This window comes from Megascapheus bottae, chromosome 17 (genome assembly GCF_031878675.1).
Source record: "Megascapheus bottae isolate mThoBot1 chromosome 17, mThoBot2.hap1, whole genome shotgun sequence".
Lineage (NCBI taxonomy): Eukaryota > Metazoa > Chordata > Mammalia > Rodentia > Geomyidae > Megascapheus > Megascapheus bottae.
The window spans coordinates 41,723,676-41,743,684 of NC_143525.1; the positions used below are offsets into that span (position 1 = coordinate 41,723,676).

General features: G+C 46.0%; 1 protein-coding gene across 7 annotated transcripts in view; it reads left to right on the forward strand.

Annotated features, from left to right (window-relative positions):
• Msi2 (musashi RNA binding protein 2) overlaps nucleotides 1-20,009 on the forward strand; it is a 374,857-nt gene that overhangs the window by 317,688 nt on the left and 37,160 nt on the right. For 6 of the 7 annotated variants that reach the window (XM_090351082.1, XM_090351083.1, XM_090351084.1 and 3 more), the window contains 2 exons: nucleotides 2,732-2,846; nucleotides 14,295-14,369. In XM_090351082.1, coding sequence (XP_090207208.1) covers nucleotides 2,732-2,846; nucleotides 14,295-14,369 — 190 coding nt within the window. Of the gene's footprint in view, nucleotides 1-2,731; nucleotides 2,847-14,294; nucleotides 14,370-17,073; nucleotides 17,466-20,009 lie in introns of those variants that run through there. The other variant, XM_090351086.1, reaches the window with a different exon arrangement.

Below are 20,009 nucleotides of genomic sequence, written 5' to 3' on the forward strand. Positions count from 1 at the left end.
CTGTGTCTGCTGCCTCTCCCTGTCACTCAAATGCCCAGGGCTGGCTGGAGTCCTGAGAGTGCGGAAGTCAAGGCTCCTGGCCTCTGGGAGGGCTCACAGTTGACACAGCAGGGGGTTGTCAGAACTCCTGTGGTAGGTACAGCCCAAAAAACGCCACCAGCAAAGACAGCAGAATTAAACAGAGCTGCCAGCCTTGTTTCATGAGAGGAAGAGTAGGTGGGTTTGTTTAAAATACTCCTATTACAGTCAGTTAACCTTTATGTTCCCTAAATGAAAATTGTATAAACCTGAAATTTTCGTTGATCAGGTTGCCTAGGAACAGGCAGCAGGTTTTCATAAGACAATGCAATAGATTGTCACCGATAGGGCTATTAGGAAGGGAGCTGGTTAGCGACATTATTCCCTATCCTGGTGTCATGCTAGGTAATTATCTGTCTGCCTGTGCAGGGCCCGCCCACTTTCCTGGGCTGGGGAAAATTCATGCAAATAAGATTTCTCAGTCTGCTTTTGTAAGAGTCCTCTCGGGGCCTGAGTGTCATTCCCCTGGATTGGGGCGGGGGTGGGGAGGTGGGAACTCGGGCAATTGCTATCCCAGGACAAATGAGAAAAAACAGAAAGACTAAACTTGTGAAGTTACTTCTCTTAACTAACTTCTCTTGCTTGTCACAATAATTCCCTAATAACCCCATTGGTGACAGATGATTGCATTGTCTTAAGAAAACATGTTGCTATCTACACCTAGCAGAAAATTTGGAAAGTAAACAATAGCAAAATGTACAATGGAAATTGTCAGCCTGAACTGGGGTTTATTCTTGCTTTTTGTTGCTGCTGTAGTTGCTGTTGTTTGAAGGGTTTTTTGTTTGTTTTTGTTTTGGTTGTGGGTCTTGAAGTCTGTGCCTGGGCCCTGTCCCTAAGCACTTCAGCTCAAGACTGGTGCTCTACCACTTTGTGCCACAGCACCACTTCCAGTTTTCTGGTGGTAAATTGGAGATAAAAGACTTTCCTATCCAGGCTAGCTTTGAACTGTGATCCTCAGATTGCAGCCTCCTGAGTAGCTAGGATTACAGGCGTGAGCCAGCAGCGCCCACCTGTTGTTTGGAACATTTGGGTTTTTTATCTAGGCTGGGAGTTTGGCCTGGTGGTAGTGATACTCTACCACTTGAGCCACACTTCTACTTTCTTAACAGTGGAGAAAAGTTTGTTTTTCGTTTTTGGTCAGTCATGGGACTTGAACCCTGGGCATGAGCTGGAATAGTACCTCTTTAATTGAAGTATTTGGGGGTGACAATATCTCTAAAATGAATAATTTAGGTAGGTCCGTATGTGTGTGTGTCCATGTGTCTGTGTGTGTGTCCATGTGTCTGTGTGTGTGTGTGTGTGTCTGTGTGTGTGTGAGTCAATGTGAGTCCTGGATGTTAAACCCAGGGTTTAGACTCTGCCCCGGAGCTTTTGTGCTCAAGGCTGAGGTTAGTGCTCTGCCACTTGGGTCACAGCTCCACTTTCACTTTTTTGGTGGTTAATTGGAGATAAGAGGCTCACAGACTTTCCTGCTTGGGCTGGCTTCAAACTGTGATCCTCAGATTTCAGCCTCCTGAATAGCTAGGATTACAAGCATGAGCCACCAGTGCCAAGCCTGAGAGATTCCTTTTTAAACTATATATGCATATAATGTGGCTTGTTCTTTTGATCCTGGGTCACTATCAGGCTGTATTACTGCTGGCTACTGCAAGCAACCCTGCCTTACCCTGCAGTAGCCCATCTTCATCAGCAATGGGATTGACTACTGGCTCACAGATTTGTCGAGAAGAAACAAGTGCTGAGCAAGACTGGGTGCTCTAGGCAAATAGCGGAGATTCTTCAGCAGGCCATGGCATGCACTTATTTCCCCGGGCATTTAAATTTTGTATCATTAGGGTTGTTAACCAAATGATTTCTGGAGAAGATGAAGATATTTTGGAGGCAGAATGTAAACTGAAAAGGTTAGCAACTGCATAAAGCTATAGGTGCAAGTGAACACTGGATATCTTAGAGGAAGGGAATCAGGGTTTAATCTCATGTTCCCTGGGAATGGGAATGATATAGGTTGAATGGAAATCCTGGCATCACTAACGCAGAAATTGTAAAGATCAGGCTTTGAAGCTTGCACCTGCAAGGGGTGGCTTTCGGCATGTTACCCAGGCCTCCTTATGATGACTTTTCTCATCCGTGAGATTGAGCCGAGGCTGAGTGGCCTGTTTTATAAGAGATAGAATGAGATGACCTGATGTGTAGAGCCCCTGGCTTGAAGGAACATTAGAGGGATGTGTATAAAGGGCCACACAATCAGGAGGGATGATGGTTACTGCTGCTCTCATTAGACTTCAGGCACATCTGTAAGCCATGGCCTGCCTTCTTTAAAAAAAGAGAGAAAGAAAGAAAAGAAAAGAAATCTATCAAGCTTTCTATACAAACTTCCATCTGAGCTCTATCCTGCATGTGTATCTTTAGCTGCTGTCCTTGCTGGCCTTCCAGAACCTAATTTCATCCTTGTAGGTTTTTCCAAAGCAGGATTTGCACGAGTGGTGTGTTTTCTTAAATATTTATTTTGCAGGCCATTTCCTCAGCATGGCTATTTTTATAGTGAGTAAGGAACAAGTCTAAAAATAACTTTGCTCGTAACCAGATCAGTTCTGCATTTGACATTTACGTGGAATTCATTTGCATCTCATTTGTTGGCCTTTCTGTTTAACAGGTAGAATGTAAGAAAGCTCAGCCGAAAGAAGTCATGTTTCCACCTGGGACCAGAGGCCGGGCCCGAGGGCTGCCTTACACCATGGATGCATTCATGCTTGGTATGGGGATGCTTGGTGAGTCTGGACAGGGATCATGGTGGAAAGGGAGGGTTGTATGGAAGTCTGTGTACCCACCAGAGTCACCTGCCAATTACAGAAATAGTATGTGCCTCATCTTCCTTGTTTTTAAATGAAGATGACCAGGTAGACATATATGCATATCATTTTAGTCTATGCCTGACTTATTGCTACTCTCTGTTGTTTCCTGTGCACAAGTTGTTCTTTGTGTCTAGGTCCTCCTAGCCCATTAGAGGTTTCAAAGACCTAAAGACTCCTGGTTGGCTTCTGTGTGAGCTCAGGCTATAGCTTCTGAAACTTGAGAAAGGAGTAGAGGTGGCATGCATGGGTGGGAGGGAATCCTGTCTATTTAAATGATTAACATTTTTCTCTTGGGATATCAAAATTTGCATTTAAATGGATGTTTTAAATAGCCTGTTTTACTCTTTATTTGCAAAAAAAAAATGATGAAAGACAAAGTGTGTTTGTTCTGACTAAAAATGATCTCTTCTGGCTTTTAGAGAAATTGAGTTGCATATTATATGCCCCTTTCCTTAAAGGTATCTCTGTCCGTCCTGCGCAGATAATTGAAAATCTCACCGCCTAAATGGCATGAAAGATGGGGAAAGCAGAAGAGATGCGGAATGGCGTGGGTCGCCACAATAATTAGAAATTTCAAGGCGAGAGAGTGGTATTTTAGTGGAAGTTATTGTGTGTCAGGAAAATACTAATTAAATGGGATAAATGGTAGTTAATGGTAAAATTCCATTCAGGCACATGAGCTGTCTAATTTTAATGGGTTTTCATTTAGTTTGCCTAAGAGTCCCTCTTCTATATTGTTTGATAAGCTCTTTATATATTTTCAGATTTGCTGCTGTTTAAATCATTCCTAGCTTAGTTTTAAATTTATAAAACTTTTCTTGGGCTTACAAAGAAGTCTATCTTACTTGAAAATAATAAGGGCAGGTAAAGCTGTTTTGAGTAACTGTAAAAATGGAAAGTGATGCCACTTGAGAATAGTTAAAAGTAGCCAAGATATTAATTCCCCTCAAATTAATTTTTTAAGATTAACAGTTTGCAAGAAAAAAAAGTCTTATTAGAGTTCTTTAGAAACTTTCTTCAGATGATTCTAAAACTTCTCTAGAAGAAGAAACCTGTAGGAATGAATAAGAAAAAGAAATACTTTGAGAGGCCAGGAATTTGACCTAATGGTAGAGCGCTTGCCTAGCATGCACAAAGACCAGGGTTCGATTCCTCCGTACCACATACATAGAAAAGCCAGAAGTGGTGTTGTGGCTCAAGTGGTAGAGTGCTAATCTTGAGAAAGCCCAAGGACAGTGCTCAGGCCCTGAGTGTAAGCTCTAGGACTAGCAAATTAATAATAATAATAATAATAATAAATATTTTAAAAAAGAGAAATGAGCCAGGCATCTGTAATCCTAGCTACTCAGGAGGCTGAGATCTGAGGATTGTGGTTCAAAGCCAGCCCAGGCACTAAAGTCCATGAGACTCTTATCTCCAGTTAACCACCAGTAGTGGCACTGTGGCTCAAGGGGTAGGGCGGTAGCCTTGAGCTAAAGAGCTCAGGAACAGCACCCAGGCCCAGAGCTAAAGCCCCATGACCAACAACAACAACAACAAAAAAAAAAAATAGAGAAATGAGGAACCAGGTGTATGGCCTAGTGGTAGAGTGCTTGCCTGGCATGCATAATGCCCTGGGTTTGATCCCTAGGTACCACATACACAGACAAGGCCAGAAGTGGTGCTGTGACTCAAGTGGTAAAGCATAGCCTTGAGAAAGCTCAAGGACAGTGCCCAGGCCTGAGTTCAAGCTCCAGGACTGGAAGAGAGAAAAATGAGAAAACACTGTTTGGGATAATATATAGAGGGGTTACAGTTACATTTGTCAGGTAGTGGGTGCATTACTTTTCACCATTGATACCCCTTCTCATGTTTTTGTCCCTATTTCCCTCCCCCCACCCCTCCCAATCATCTTGTTTTTTCACCTTCCCTTCCCTATCTCAAATAAACAAATAAATATATTCACAGTATACCAGGTAACAAATACAGTAACCACATGAGATTAACCATAAGGGGAAACAAAGAGAAAAGAAATGAAATAATACATTAAGAACAACAGATATAAACCTCTTGTTTCCATATCCTAGAGTTCATTTCATTTAGTCTCATCCTATATGACCTTATGTGCATAGCTTTTGAGCTATTGTGATCCTCTGCTAGGAGAGTCCTAGATGTGTATTAATTATTACACATGAGAGAAACCATTGAGCCTATGGTCCTTTGGGTCTGGCTTACTTTACTTAATATGATTCTTTTCCAAGTCTTTCCATTTCCTTATGAATAGGGCGATGTCATTCTTTTGGACAGCATAGAATTCTATTGTGTATAAGTACCACATCTTCTTGATCCATTCATCTACTGAGAGGCATCTGGGTTGGTTCCATATCTTTGCTATGGTAAACAATGTTGCAGTGAACATCTTTGTGCTCATAAGTTTAGTATGCCCTTGAAAACACTGGTTTTTATCCAATACTAGAACTATTACTACAGAAAGCTATAGTAATGAAAACAGTATGTTATACAGGGCTGTTCCCACCTTACGATGGGTGGACTTTTACAATGTTAAGAATGCATTCAGTGAATGCTGGATATACATGGTCCCATATTCTCTGAAGGTGCTATGCTAGGTGGTGATGGTGAACCATCACATGCAGTTAGCCCCTCCTATGAGACTGACTGCGCTGCACATTGTACAGTAAAGCTATGATGTTCCATGGGCTAGATGTTTTATAGAGAGAGAGTACTAGGGTTTGAACTCAACACTTCACATTTGCTAGGCAGATGCTTTAGCCACTGAACCATGCCTGCTTCCAGCCCTTTCTTTGGTTATTTTTGAGATAGGGTCTCACTTCCTGCCCAAGCATACATCTCGACTATTGACTTCACATTTTTTCCTTCCCACCATAGCTAGGATAAATATGCACCATCATACCCAATTTCTTAACCCTGAGATGGTGTCTCACAGCCTTTTCTGTTCAGAGATCTTCCCATGCCTGTGCTTTCATTAACTGAGGATGATAGCATGGCCAGCTATTGGTTGAAAAGGGGTCATGTGTATATCCGGGGTAGGCTCTGTGATCCTTCCAATCGTAGACTCCCAGGTGCAAGAATTACAGATGTGGGGCCGGGAGTTTGGCCTAGTGGTTAAAGTGCTTGCCTTGCATGCACGAAGACCCGGGTTCGATTCCTTGGTACCACATACGTAGAAAAAAGCTGGAAGTGGTGCTGAGGCTCAAGTGGTGGAGCTCTAGCCTTGAGAAAGTCCAAGGATAGTGCTCAGGCCCTGAGCTCAAGCCCAGGACTGGAAAAAAAAAAAAAAAAAAAAAGAATTATAGATGTGAGCCATCAGCACCCAGCTTTCACTTAGCTTATTAACATATCAGGTCATAATTGTTAAGTTTTAGAACTTACTTGTAGGAATATATACTTAGTAACAGAAAAAATTAAATACTCCTATGTAAGAGTGTAATTATTAAGGTGGTGTTTGAAATTAGTGAGAATTATTTCCTAATTATTGGGAGGCAGTTGCTAGGGTCTTGCTTTTAAAAAAAAAAAGTTTATTTTTGTTTTACTTGATGCTGCATCTCAGACAGAACTTTTATCATTTCAAATTGATCATTTTAAATGTTGAAATCAAACTTTAAGAGTTGAGCCATCCAGGTGCTAGTGGCTTACACCTATAATCCTTACTACTCAGGAGGCTGAAGTCTGAGGTTTGAGGTTCGGAGTTAGCCTGGGCCAGAAAGTCTGTGAGACTCAGTTCCAGTTAACCACCAGAAAACTGCAAGTGGCACTGTGGCTCCAAATTAGTAGAGCGCTAGCCTTGAGCTCAGAGACAGCACCCAGTCCCTGAGTTCAAGCCCCACAGCCAACCAAAAAGAAAAAGAAAAAATGAATTGAGCCACCTGTTTGTTGGCTTGTGGAGTTGTGAATTGAAATTGAGTAGCGAGGCCGTGGGCATAAATGAGGACCTATCTGGAATCCAGATCTGCAGGAAGTGCTCACCTTCCTGAGCCCACCTCATTAGCCCTCCTAGGCTGGGAAGAATGCACTGGTTGTGCAGTGGAGAAAAGCAGAAGTTGCAGTCAAGCCATCTCTGCTCATCTGCTGAAAGAATAAAATCACTTCCATATTCATCATTCTGGACCCCAACCCACCTCCTCCCAGACAGCCGGGCCTAGGTGCCCTAAACACAAGGGTTTCTAGGACTTTGCTCATGGGAGCCACAACAGGGAGAGAGTCCAGAAGCATTCACAGCAATATCCTTCAGCATGTACATGTGCCCAGCCCTGGGCTGACACTAGGAATCCAGTGTTGAACCAGGCAGCCATATCCCCTGCCCTTGGGGAGCTCAGGGTCCAAGGAAAGAGACATAGCACAGCTTATCTCAAAGAGGCCTTGGTTCATCCTCATAGTCCTGGGTTGCTGTGAGAGCCTGTCAGGACGGGTGGAGGGGAGTGACATTTGGGCTAGGCTGCGCTGGATGAGTAAGCCCAGGGCCTTTCACATCAAGGAGTAGCCTTGGGACATGAGGATCCTGAAGTAGAACCTCGGGCTAAGAACAGGAGTATTGGCTGGGGGCCTTAAGGACTGGCTGTGCCTGCAGAAAGTGGGCAGCCTAAGTAACCCCATCCTGAGAGCACCTACAGAGGCGATGGTGGACAGGACACAGTCCTTGAGCATCTGCAGACACCATCTGAGTCTCCCTCTTGCTCAGAAAGGACTGTGATAAATGCCATATGCTTAGTCACCTGCCCTGATTCTTCCCTGCCTGTTTCAAGTAGTCTTTCCTGAGCCATGGTAAAGTACTGTTAAAAATAGCTCCTTTGTTCCTGCTCTATACTCTCCCCAGCTCCTCCACTCCTACCCTGCTGCTTGAGGCTTTTTCCCTTTTGCCTGCCTTAACTGTTGAACCCCAAGTCCTGCCCCAGCCCACCCCTGGCTCAGAGCCTCAACCAAGCAGAGAGCTATTCCTATCATATCAGCCCTAGTCTAAACAGCTCTGAGCAGACCTGTAGTTCAAGGGGAAAGGCTCAGGACTTTGAAAGCAAAAGGTCTAGACTCTTTTCCCCTGTGTAACTTGGAAGAATTGGGTTGGCCTCTCTGATCTTCATTTATCCCCATCCATGGGACAGACCTCACTGGATGGAGTTGTTGCAGAAGGGAAACTGAATCTAGAGGGCAAATGCAGTATTTCTTGAAATTTTAGGTGCTCTGGTTAGGGAGGTAAACTTTTCAAGTACATTCAAAATGGGGGTGGGGGATGTGCGTGAAGTGCTTGGTGCTGTTTTACACACTGACTGAGAGATGGGGGTAATTGACAGAAATGTTAAAATGTAAAAGAGAGGAACATATCTTCACATCACTAAGGTATATGTCAGCTGGGAGCTGTGACAGTCAGGTAATGGAGGGCTTTGGGCACAAGACTACAGGGGTAGGTGGTGGACACCCTTACCCCTTGGAAGTCAGTTTCTGCTTAGCAAGATCTGCAGGTGTGATATGTGCTGTGGTGATGGTGGTGTCTTCTCAGCCCCAGCTTCAAGAGACCGAAGAGTCCTTGTATTGCCTGACTTTAACACAAGGACCTATATGCTGGCTCTAGGCTTCTGCACCCAGGTCTCCCGAATTTCCCAGCCACTGCCTGAAGCTATCCCATGTGTCCCAAGAGATCCTGGCTACGAACCCACTTAGCTGGAGTCTGGGGAGAAGGGATGTGTCAGGCAAAGCATCTAGGAAACAAGCTCACTGTCTCACAGTCTACTATGCCTGTCACCTTCCAGTCAGGTCACCATCTCCCAACAGCCTCTCTGACACACCACTGCAGACTCCCTGAGCTACCCTCATGTCACCTAATGGTGCAGCTCAGCACTTGAGGCTCAGGTTCTCTTGGGTGAGGACCCTGCTGTCTGCACTGCCAAATATTTATTGAGTATGTACTAAGGGCCTGGCAGGTGCCTATTTAAAATACCAGATGTGCAACAGAGAACAAATCCTCTGATCTCCAAGAAATGATGTTCAGTTGGGAGTCTACATGCTGGCCTATGAATGACTTGACCACCATGGAATGATTTAATACCCTTTTACATTTTCCCCACGCTTTAGAAGGACTCATGGAAAAGAGTCTGATGAGCATATGGTAAAATTACAGGGTTATTCCTTCTTGATTTCTCTTAATAGGACTCTGGCTGCCAGTGTCCTTTGAGAAAACCTATACCTGTTTAGGTTTTAGCTTTTACAGACTTTGATAGAAGGATAGGGTAATCCTTACAATGGAAATCCCTTTTAAACATGTCAGGTAGTAGAAGAGGGTGATCCCAAGATGATGTCACCTGCCTCTCAGTGAGATAGAACCAAAAGTAAATGCACCCTTTGAAGAAGGTATTTTTACAGTCCCTGAGACACTATTCCACTTCACATAGCAAGAGTGCCCACAGTTAGCTAGCCCGCTGTAAAAGAATTACCTTGATTTTTCTTAATGAAAATAGACTTAAAGCAAGCATATGACTGTTTGAATACTCTTGGCCTGCTTTCCCCTCAGCCACATAATCCCCTTGCCTTTAACTCTCCTGGCCTCATTGGGCACATACTGTTTAACTGTTGGTAGAGAAATGGCATATTTCTGAGACCTTGCAGTAAAGATTCACTCTGGCAGCTTGGAGAGATATAGTTGACCAGCTAACCATTTTATCCAAATGCATTTTGCATTTTTTTTGATCAGTCATGGGGCTCGAACTCTGGGCCGGGTACCCAGAGTGGTACTCTTCAGCTCAAGGCTACCACCTTACCCCTTCAGCCATAGCCCCACTTCCCGTTTTCTAGTGATTATTGGAGATAAAAGTCTCATTGTCTTTAGTGCATGGGCTAGCTTTAAACCTTGATCCTCAGATCTCAGCCTTCTGAGTAGCTAGGATTACATGTGTGAGCCACCACGCCCAGCCCAGATGCATTTTTTATTTATTATTATTTTTTTTGCCAGTCCTAGGCTTGAGGTCAGGGCCTGAACATTGTCCTTGGGCTTTCTCAAGGCTAGTACTCTACCACTTGAGCTTCAGTACCACTTCTGGCTTTTTTCTATGTATATGGTACCAAGGAATCAAACCTGGGTCTTCATGCATGCTAGGCAAGCACTCTACCACTAGGCCAAACTCCCGGCCCCCAAATGCATTTTTATCTAAACTTATACCAAGAATCTTTACTGCAGTCTCAACTATGATTCTTACCCTTAAATAAGGCCCTCTGAATTGAAAGGAAAAAATTAATTGTGGCTCTTACCTGTAATCACAGCTACTCATGAGGCTGAGATCTAAGGATCATAGTTTGAAGCCACCACCCCAGACAGCAAAGTACGTGAGACTCTTACCACCAATTAGCTACTTAAAAAAACAAACAAAAAGCAAAGCAAAACAAAACAAAAACAAAAACACAGCCAAAAGTGGAGCTGTGATTCAAGAGGCTGGGAGGAGAGGAGCTTAGGGACAGTGCCCAAAATTGGCACCAATCAATCGTTGAGATGAGCCAAAAGTTATAATCTGCTCCTATCGTAAGATCTGATCAGACCTTTAGCTTAAGTTAGGCAGCTGAGGTGTAGGGGAACCTCTGTGATGCTAGGTGATTTGGGAAGCTAAATGTCTTTATAGACCTTGGCCTTCACTTCCTTTTCTCGGAAAGGATCCTAGCCCTGGTGTTTAGTTTGCTTTGTAGACCTCATGGAACTATCATGGTGTCCTAAGCAGAGTTTTGCATGTCACACAGATATGTCACAATCTAGCTGTTCCCTGAATAAATGGCCCTTGTCTCTTGTTGCTTTAAAGCTGGTGAGAACAGTTTTCCGTGACTCTTGAGTAGCTGAATAACAGAGCACAAGAGAAGATAAGTTCAGACCCATCCAAGATTTGGAACATAGATCTAGAGCCCACTAGCATCCCTAAAATGTATCCTCCAAAGAAGTTTCACATCAACTCCTATTGTTGATTTCTGTCACAATGGAAAACCGGCCTGCATGAAAGGTGATCATCCAGGCAGAAGGCTTGCTTTTTTTTTTTTTTTTTTTTTAACTTTGGTGACAAGAGATAATTACTGTGGGATTGATCAGGCGTCCAGGGTACTGGAGCAAATGAATTGTGCAGTGGCCAGTGAGGGAGGGGCCCAGCTGCTAATGGAAGTGGTGGCTGGGTCACCCCACCATAATGTGGCTTGATGGAGCATCCACATGGGCCTGCTATAATGTGCTATTGATATGCAGCCTGCCAGTTTTCCCCATGTGGCCATGGCTGTGAGCCGCTGGAGCAGAGCTGGGCTGCACAGCAGTAAATGAAGAGGAAAATTGAAGTAATGTTGTATTATAAATTTATAATTTCATCTGCCTGGCCAAGAGGCTGTTCAGCAATGGGATGCCAAATTCTTGTCTTCCTCAGGAAATGACGATGTTGACCTGTCCAGGAAGAGTGGAACGAGGCCCAAAGTTGGGATGAATGTGGCCATGTTTTTTGTCGTTCTTGTCAAACATGGTTAGGGTATGCCAGCAAGAAAGCATGTATGACTGGATCATGTGGGGGTCCTGAGTACAGGGAGCAACTGGCTGCTCCGCTATCAGATTAACAATAAAATATTTAAGATCCCTCCCCCCACAGCTCTGAAGTTAGAAGTAACAGGGCCATTTTTCATCAGGAATGCTCCTAGGCAGCAGTGATTTGGCTGTTTGCATATAATCTGTTCATCAATATTGTTGAAATAATGGTATTAGAAAAAAAATCTAGTGCTGAAAGATCCAATTTGATAGCAGGTGATCAATTTGAAGAATTGAGCTGCCCAGTCATGAAATAAATACTCAGGAAGAAACCAGTGTGCATGCGTCTGAGGACTATCATGTCTTCTCTTTCTCCTCCTTTACCCATCAGGTATCTGAGCTCCATGTCCCCCTTAGCTCCTGGGTCTCAGAGAGCAGTGAGGGCCTAGGACATTCTGTCTCACCTGGGAAGCCTTCTGCTGGTGAGACAGGTGTGAGAGAGCAGTCGATAGGGCCTGTGGAAGCAGAGATAGCTCAGTTGGCCAGTAAATTCAGTGCATACATATTTGAGAACCTCTGGCTGAAGCAAAGGAGAGAACCATAGCTGGTCTTGGATGAGAATTTTAAGTCTTATCAGTACCACAAGGGACCTCACAATGCTTTCTGCAAGTCCAAGACTCAGGTTCCAAGAGAAAGAGAAGGCTCTGTCTTACATCAGGCTGCTACGACAGAGTTCTAAAGGTCCTATTCTGTGTATAGATAACAAAGGCATTGACAGATTCCAGGGCCCTTTTCTCATGGTCAGCATCTCACTGTCCTGACCTGGTGAAGGGGGAGCCTTCTTCTGGAGCCTCCTTGAAAAGAACACTGATTCCATTCAGGAGGGCTCTGCTCTCATGACCTTTTTACCTCCCAAAGACTCCACCTCCCAATATAGCTCAGTGTGTTAGGCTGAGCATATGAATTTGGAGGGTTTGGAGCATTCAGATCTCAATAATCCCCAAGAGTATGGTACTGGGTCCAAGGTAGGACCAGAATCCATTTTCTGACTTATCACACCCATGTGTATAAATTCTTAATCCAGTGGCCACAGGCAAAAGCCCCCACCATTAGCATCTGAAGAGAAGAGAGTGGCAGTAAGTCTCTGCTCTGGTCCTCTAAAGCTCTGGTCCAAAAAGCTAAACTGACATAAAAAAAGCTGGGCACAGTGGCTCATGCCTGTAGTCCTAGCTATGCAGGAGGCTGAGATCTGAGGACCAAGGTTCAAAGCCAGCCTGGGCACAAAAGGACTTGAGACTCTTGTCTCCAATTAACCCCTAGAAAATGGGAAGTGGGGCTTGACTCAAGGGCAGGCCAGTAGCCCTAAGCTGAAGAGCTCAGGGACAACGCCCAGGCCCAGAGTTCAAGTCCTACGACCAACAACAAAAAAGTGTGAGGGAGTGCAGAAACATGAAGTGATTGGTCTTTGTTGTCTTTGCTGCTAGAGGGTTTCCAGGCTATCTGGAATCCACTCGTTGAAATGGTGCTCAACCAGTGCTTTTGTGGAAGCAACAGAACAACCCTGGCTGCTGGAAGCAGCAAAGGAGATCATTGCAAGGAATGTGGGCAGTATACAGAATTATCAGACGCTAAGAACAGGCCTCAGAACATAGACAGGAACTAGGGAGCTGGGAGGAAAGAGGGATTCTATCTCCAGCTCCCTCCAAGGATACAGCCCAGGAATGGCCACCTCAGAGGGTCACTGTTGCTTCCTCCAAATGCTGGATTCTGCTGCTGCTGGTATCAATGTACATTCCAAGCCATCACTCCTTACTCCTCCTCTGTCCTCTAGCTTCAGAGGAAGCATGTGGGGAAGGCTTGCATTGGCTGAACCTGGATTCACTGGCCTAGCCTCCTGTCGAGTCTCACAAGGCAAGGGCTCCATCCCTGGAAGCCCCAAACCTACAGATACTGACCTTGGCAGCCAGAGTAGCCTGATGGCAGGACAAATGTGGAAGTATTTGAGGAATAGTCAGGAGGTACCATGGTATTTAAGGCCAGTAGGGACAGCGAACCTACTGTGGCCAAGGAAATCCCATATACACTGGCCATCACTATAGCCAAAGCTGAAGTTAAACCTACACCAGGACTTCCAGTGGGCTCTCTCTGCACCCGGGGCTATCATGGCAGCAGCTTCCCCAGAACTGCTTACCATGATGTGCCCTTGAAAACTTAGGACTTTGGTTTCTGCACCCAGGCCAGACCTCGCAGTGCACATTTTCACTCACCCAGTCCCCCCATACCTCTCCCCAGGACTTCCTGGCACACTGGCACCGCTGTGGTGTGTTGTACTCAGACACGCCCTGCTCTCTTCCCCAACCCTAAGGCCATGGCTACTTAGGTCCAGCATTTGCCTAAGGTCCAAGGCCAGCCAGCCCTCAGGTTAGCCACTAAACTGAGATACCTCCCCCTGTCTGACCCCAGGCAGGCCTGGTGCTGGCCTTGTTGTCAACCACCTCAGGAGGAGACACTACAAGGACTTTAATCTCCTACTGTCAACAGCTTTATAGTAAAGTACATTCAGGGTAAGCTCTCCAAATGTCAGAGCCTGGTGCAGGCCCTGTGTTTGGTGCTAATTTGTGGCATTTACTCTGCAGGTTCAAGAAAGTGCATGGGCTTTGGGAGGTCTGGCTGCCCAAATACTGGTTAGTTACTAGCAGACTGACAGCCCCACCTCCCACTCGCACCACAAGAGAGTGGCAACCCAGGCCCTGGGTAAAGATCCTCCCTGGAGACAAGTCATTCTGTACAGGACAATGACTCTGGCATGTGTGCATCACCTCGGGACTGCACCCCAAAACTGAGCTACCGTCTAACAACTCTCTCTTTCTGTGTTCAAGGCTACCCCAATTTTGTGGCAACCTATGGCCGAGGCTACCCTGGATTTGCGCCTAGTTATGGCTACCAGTTCCCAAGTAAGTGCTTGGACTCCTGGGATGTTGGAAACTGAGGAGGTGGGCTATATCTGGAGGGGGGGGGCTTCAGAAGAAGATACAGCTCATACGTTACTCTATTTCAGATATGCTACCTTACACTTCCCTTTAGTGCAAGGTTAGGAAGCAGCTCAGTGTCTGATTGACTGGAGGGTTGGAATATGCTATTGACAGGGAGGGAAGAAAACAAAGACAGGGCGCTCCTGGCCAACTCCTTTTTTTTGAAGCCTGTTCTAGCGTTCTTTTTACTGGAGACTAAACTCGCTACCCAGGGTTTCCTTTCACTGTCCAGCACCCCACTGTCTCCTTCATCCTTTGCTCCATAGTCCTGATGTCCAGTGCCTCTCCTTCCTTGCTCCTTCCCCTCCTCGCCTCTTTCTACTTGGCTCTGACCATTGTGCTCTGGCCCTTCTTATGTATACTGGAGAGAGGGGCCCTGTCTGCCCTGGAGAGGCTGCACAGGCTCTCCTCTCGTTGACATGACTTTCAGGCCACGATACTTGCTCACACCCTTGTGCTCTAGCTCCAGTTCTCAGGTGACTGGCAGTAACCAGGACAGGTATAGTCTGATGGGGAGGGGGAGGACACCACAGGAAGCTTTGAGTCTCCCTGTACAGATGAACTTGGTTCCCAGACATGAAGTATAGATGGGAATATAGTGTGATGCCTAGTGTCTGGGTGAAAGTTTAGCTGAGATATCCCAAGGGGTTGTTGGAAAGAGACTTACTGAGGAGAGGCTCCACATGGGAGCCAGGCTCCTGGCAGGTCATTCCTGGCAGGTCATTGTGACTCTACATAGCTGACTAGGTGGCCTGCAAGCATCAAGTTCTAAGGGACTTGAGCAGAAAGGTGGCCTGGGGTGGGGGCGGGGTGCACTCAGAGATTGATAGGTGGGTAGGCAGAAAAAGAGACGTGAGCTAGCATTAACCCCCAAGCTTGGGAGTAGGAGAGGCTATGTGTGCCAGGAGATGGCTATAGGAGGCATTTAGGATCCTCAGGGCCATGCCCTATGGCTCCCTCAGCCCAGGCTCATGTCCTGACTCTGCCACCAGTTATCCAGGTGACTGGCAAGGTTCTCAGATTCTGGGCCTCACTTTCTTCATAAGCAAGGGGCTAGGTAGCATCTTTGGGATCTGTGTACCTCTCTGATGGATGATGTTGGTCAAAGGAGAGGAGTACAGCTGCAGCATCAGAGACTTGAGATAAGAGAGCTGTGGGGCAGGCAGTTGCTCTGCCATTTTTTTTTTTTAAATGGGTCATGGCGCTTGAACTCGGCCTAGGTGTTGTCCCTGAGCTCTTCAGAATAAGGCTACCACCCGTTTTCTAGAGGTTAATTGTAGATAAAAGTCTCAGGTCCAGTTTGTGCCTGGGCTGGCTTTGAACCTTGATCCTCAGATCTCAGCCACTTGAGTAGCTAGGATTACAGGCGTGAGCCACCATGCCTAGCACTCTGCCATTTCTTATGGGGCCAAGGCAGTCCCTTACCTGAGATGAAACCTCAGCAAAGGTCCTTGGCAGCCCTCAGAAGCCCTCCTTGCAGCAAAGGCTATCTTTCCATACTCCACTGTCAACCATAAGACCCTTTGTAAGCTCTTGGTGCACTAGTATAGCATTAGCCACTAATATTTTAATTTAAGCCAAATTTCAGTTCTTCGGTGTCCTGGGCCACATTATAACTACTCACCATCCACATGCAGAATACAGAACATTTCCATCAGCCTGCAGAGATCTGTGGGACCAGGCTGTTCTAGAGGTCAAAAAGAGGGTCTATACTCAAACATACATACATGCACAGTCCAGCCTGGAGAGTCCTGCATTCCTTTGCCTTCCAGAGACATGCAGGCTGAGCCACCTCAGCCCTCTGTGAGGGTGCTGTGCTGATCTGTGTGCCCAGTACAACTTGCCTGCATTCACAATCAGGTTGCCATTGTCCTGCAGCTGAGTGTTGGTCCCAAGAGAGTAGAACTAGGAGAACTTCATGTGTAATAATTTGGGGGACAACAAACTGAACCTCATGCTGAGAGGCCCCTGTGTTTTCATGATATCCCCTCAGGGATTCCATGAGCCAGCTAAGGAAACATCTGGTTAGAAGTCTGTCTTTATGACCTACATTGTAGGTCTGCCCTAAGCAGACAGGCATGCAACAGCAGCCAAACAGAGGCTGGGCAGACTGAAATGGGGTTGGCGGCAGGATGAGGGTGGAGTTGGATTGATTGCGCCCTGAGATAATGTTGCTACCCAGGGCTATAGCTCCTGCAGTTTACAAATCTGCACGGTCACTAGGTGTGAATGGGGCAGAAAACAGGCATTACAGTGGACAGACAGCCTCCCTGGTCTGTGGGCACATAGGCTCCATAGTTTGGGTGATGATGCCTCCCTCATAGGACTCTGAGAATAAATGAGATGCCCAAGAAAGGGGACTGGATAGCCTTGGATAAGCATGAGTGTGGAGAGCTGCTGTTGTGGAAAAGCTGAGTGGCAGCTGGTTACTTTGGAAATGGCTCCTTCCTAGGCCCAGGTGTCCACCCCGCCTGCCCATCATGTAGAGTAGTTTTGAGTGTAGAATTGTGACTGTGGTCAGTGGACTCCATGCCCTATTATAGACCCCACAGCACTTCCCATTTTCACTTAATTTGTTTCCTGCTGTTTTTTGTTGTTTTTTTTTTTTTTTAATTTCACTTTGCAGACTATTGGCTGATTTCACAAGACAAAAAAAAATTTTTTATCAAGTTGTTCTTAGGAGAGACATAACAAATTGGGGGTTGCTCCCATTTCTGGAGAGGACACCACCCTGCTGGGCCACTCCGCCTGCCGTCAGGGCCTGCCAAAACCCTGTCCTAGCACCTGTTTAAATGAATATTCTGTTTCTCATTTTTAATTCCTGGAAGAGACCTCATTGTTTTGTTCAAGTTTAAGGAGAAAAAAAATAAATCAGACTTTATGCTCTACTCCCCTTCCTTCTTACTGCTCCTGTGTGCGTAGCAAACATCCCCTTCCCAGTTCCCCAGAATGTGGCAGGATCCAGACACTTCTCTGACTTTGCCCAGACTCCTCAGGAGGGCAGAAAGGTGTCACATTTTTAGAGTAATGATCATGGGGATAAGCTTTGAATTGCTGGAGGTCCACAGAGGGATTGACAGCTGAGTTAGAGCACCCGTGTGCTGTCGTGGACGGTGGTGAACACACATCACCTTTCTATAAAACATGGAAAACAGGCCAGGAGTTTGGCCTAGTGGTTAAAGTGCTTGCCTAGCATGCACAAAGACCCGGGTTCGATTCCTTGGTACCACATATGTAGAAAAAGCTGGAAGTGGTGCTGAGGCTTAAGTAGTAGAGCTCTAGCCTTGAGAAAGTCCAAGGACAGTGCTCATGCCCTGAGCTCAAGCCCACGACTGGCAAAAGGAAAAAAAAAAAAAAACATGGAAAACAGGATATGGAAGAGCACCTGCTATTGTCTTTGTCCTTTGTGGCCTATCTTTCCATGGCTGTGGCCACAGTAACAACATTGATCTTGGAGAAGTGCTGCAGAGTCACTTTGGCACTGCCTTGTGTTGAGCATACAGGCACCAAACCCTAACCCCACATTGGGAACTCCTCCTGGCTTTGCAGCCTCGTCCTTGCCTGTGCTGGCCTTGCCTTCCTAGTGATAACCTGGAATAGGAAGGAATAGATCGTGGAGAACCAGCTCCATCAGGCTGCATCTCAGGGCTGGCACCCACACGGTCACCCTTGGAGGATCATTTCCTGTGATTCTCACCCCCACACACACACTTGCCCCCCCACTCTTTCAGCTTAATAACATACTTCTCAGTTGCACCTGCAGAAGTCACCCCTTTGTCTGTGCTGTGTTTTTGAGAAGTGACCCGTATGCTTCCATTTAATTCTCTGGATGTGAGCAAATTCATACACTTGAATGTCAGCGTCCTTGAGACCCAGCGTGTGCCGTGTGACTCATCTCATTAAAGATGCTTGATGAGATAACTGGTTAGTTTCCTTTTATTTCCACTGACTTTTTCTTTTCTTTTTTGAATTGTTTGCTTGGGTAAGCTTGTCCTGGTTGTTTGTCTCATAGTCACTTCAGCCACTGTGGATTTTCTCCATCACTGTAAATAGTGTATCTGCGCTGCTCCCTAATGACATCTTATTCCCTCCCCCCGCCACAAGCAACTGAGGTAGAAAAATAAATTGTTTACCACGGACATGCTGTGTCCCGCCATCTCTTAGCCTGCGAGTGTCCTGTTCTCGCTTGGGGGGAGGTGAATGCACTAAATAGCCTGTACCAATGACAGCCAAGTACAGTTTCTAAATGTATGCCAACTCCCCCCGGCTGCAGCCTGTCCCCCGCCCTCCCTGCTTCCAACGTGGACAGCCGGTGCTTGTGCTCACTGGAGGTGATCCGTCCTTGAGCAGTGGCAGAGCATCTGTGAGCAGCAGCTGCACAGGCCCCTGCCTCTGCCGCTCCTCCTGCCTGCCACTGGGAATGCCTCAGGAGCATCTGGAGCTCCCACATCTGTACACCAGGCATGTGAGTGTGTGCAGGGCTTGCTTTCAAGTGCAGGTCAGTGGTAGGATAGTGGAGATAGATGTTGCTGGACAGAAAGTGAGAGGAGCTGGTGGTGTCCAGGTCCCATTTGCACGCCTGGTATGATCAAAGTGATAGAGTGGCTACCTTGCAAGCTTAAGGGCCAGAATTCAAACCCCATTACTGTCAGCTAAAAAGAGAGAGAGGGAAAAAAAAAGGAAAAGCAAAAATAATAAAACAAGAACTAGTAATGGCCTAAAAAGAATTATCTCTCCCATGTAAAGAGACCTGGATGTAATAATAAGGGTCTAGTTGTCATCTGTCATCTTCTTTATCTTTTTAGAACAAGACTTTACCTCATAGTCTAGAGAAACAGCTTCAGCCACAGCCATCACATACTCTTCCATAAGAATGTACCTCTCGCTTCAAGTAACACTTGTTAGAATTCATGCTTGACATCCTGCTTAGATCTTTTTGGTCAGAACTTAACACCTGGCCAATTCAGCTTCAAGGAAATGTCAAAAATGACTTATTCCAGGTAGTCCTGTGCTGGTTTACAGAATTCTGGTTTCCCCAAAGGAAGGATAGAACAGATAACAGTGAACATTAATTCTCTACTGGGAACCTGAGAGAGGAAGTGTTGCAGTCACAGGGATTACCAAGTGAGTAGCTTGGAGCTCACAAGATACACGGCATGGGAAAAGTTGAAAGAGAGGTAGACGTAGAGGTACAGTATTAGGCAGACTTCTAGCGTGAAATCAGAGGCTTTGGACACTGGGACAGAGGTGGGGTCACTGGGAAGCTTCAAGGAGTCTAGGAGAACACCTCCTTCACTCTGCTGCAACCCTGTGTTTCTCATGTCAGCCTTATTCCTCTTTCCCTGCCTAAGGCTAGCTGGTGGCCCTTTTTCCTTTTCTTTTTTTTTTTTTTTTTTTGCGTGTGCGTGTGTGTGTGTGTGTGTGTGTGTGTGTGTGTGTGTGTGTGAGAGAGAGAGAGAGAGAGAGAGAGAGAGAGAGAGAGAGAGAGAGAGAGAGAGAGAGAGAGAGAGAGAGAGAGAGAGAGAGAGAGAGAGAGAGAGAGATGGGGCTTAAAGTCTGAGC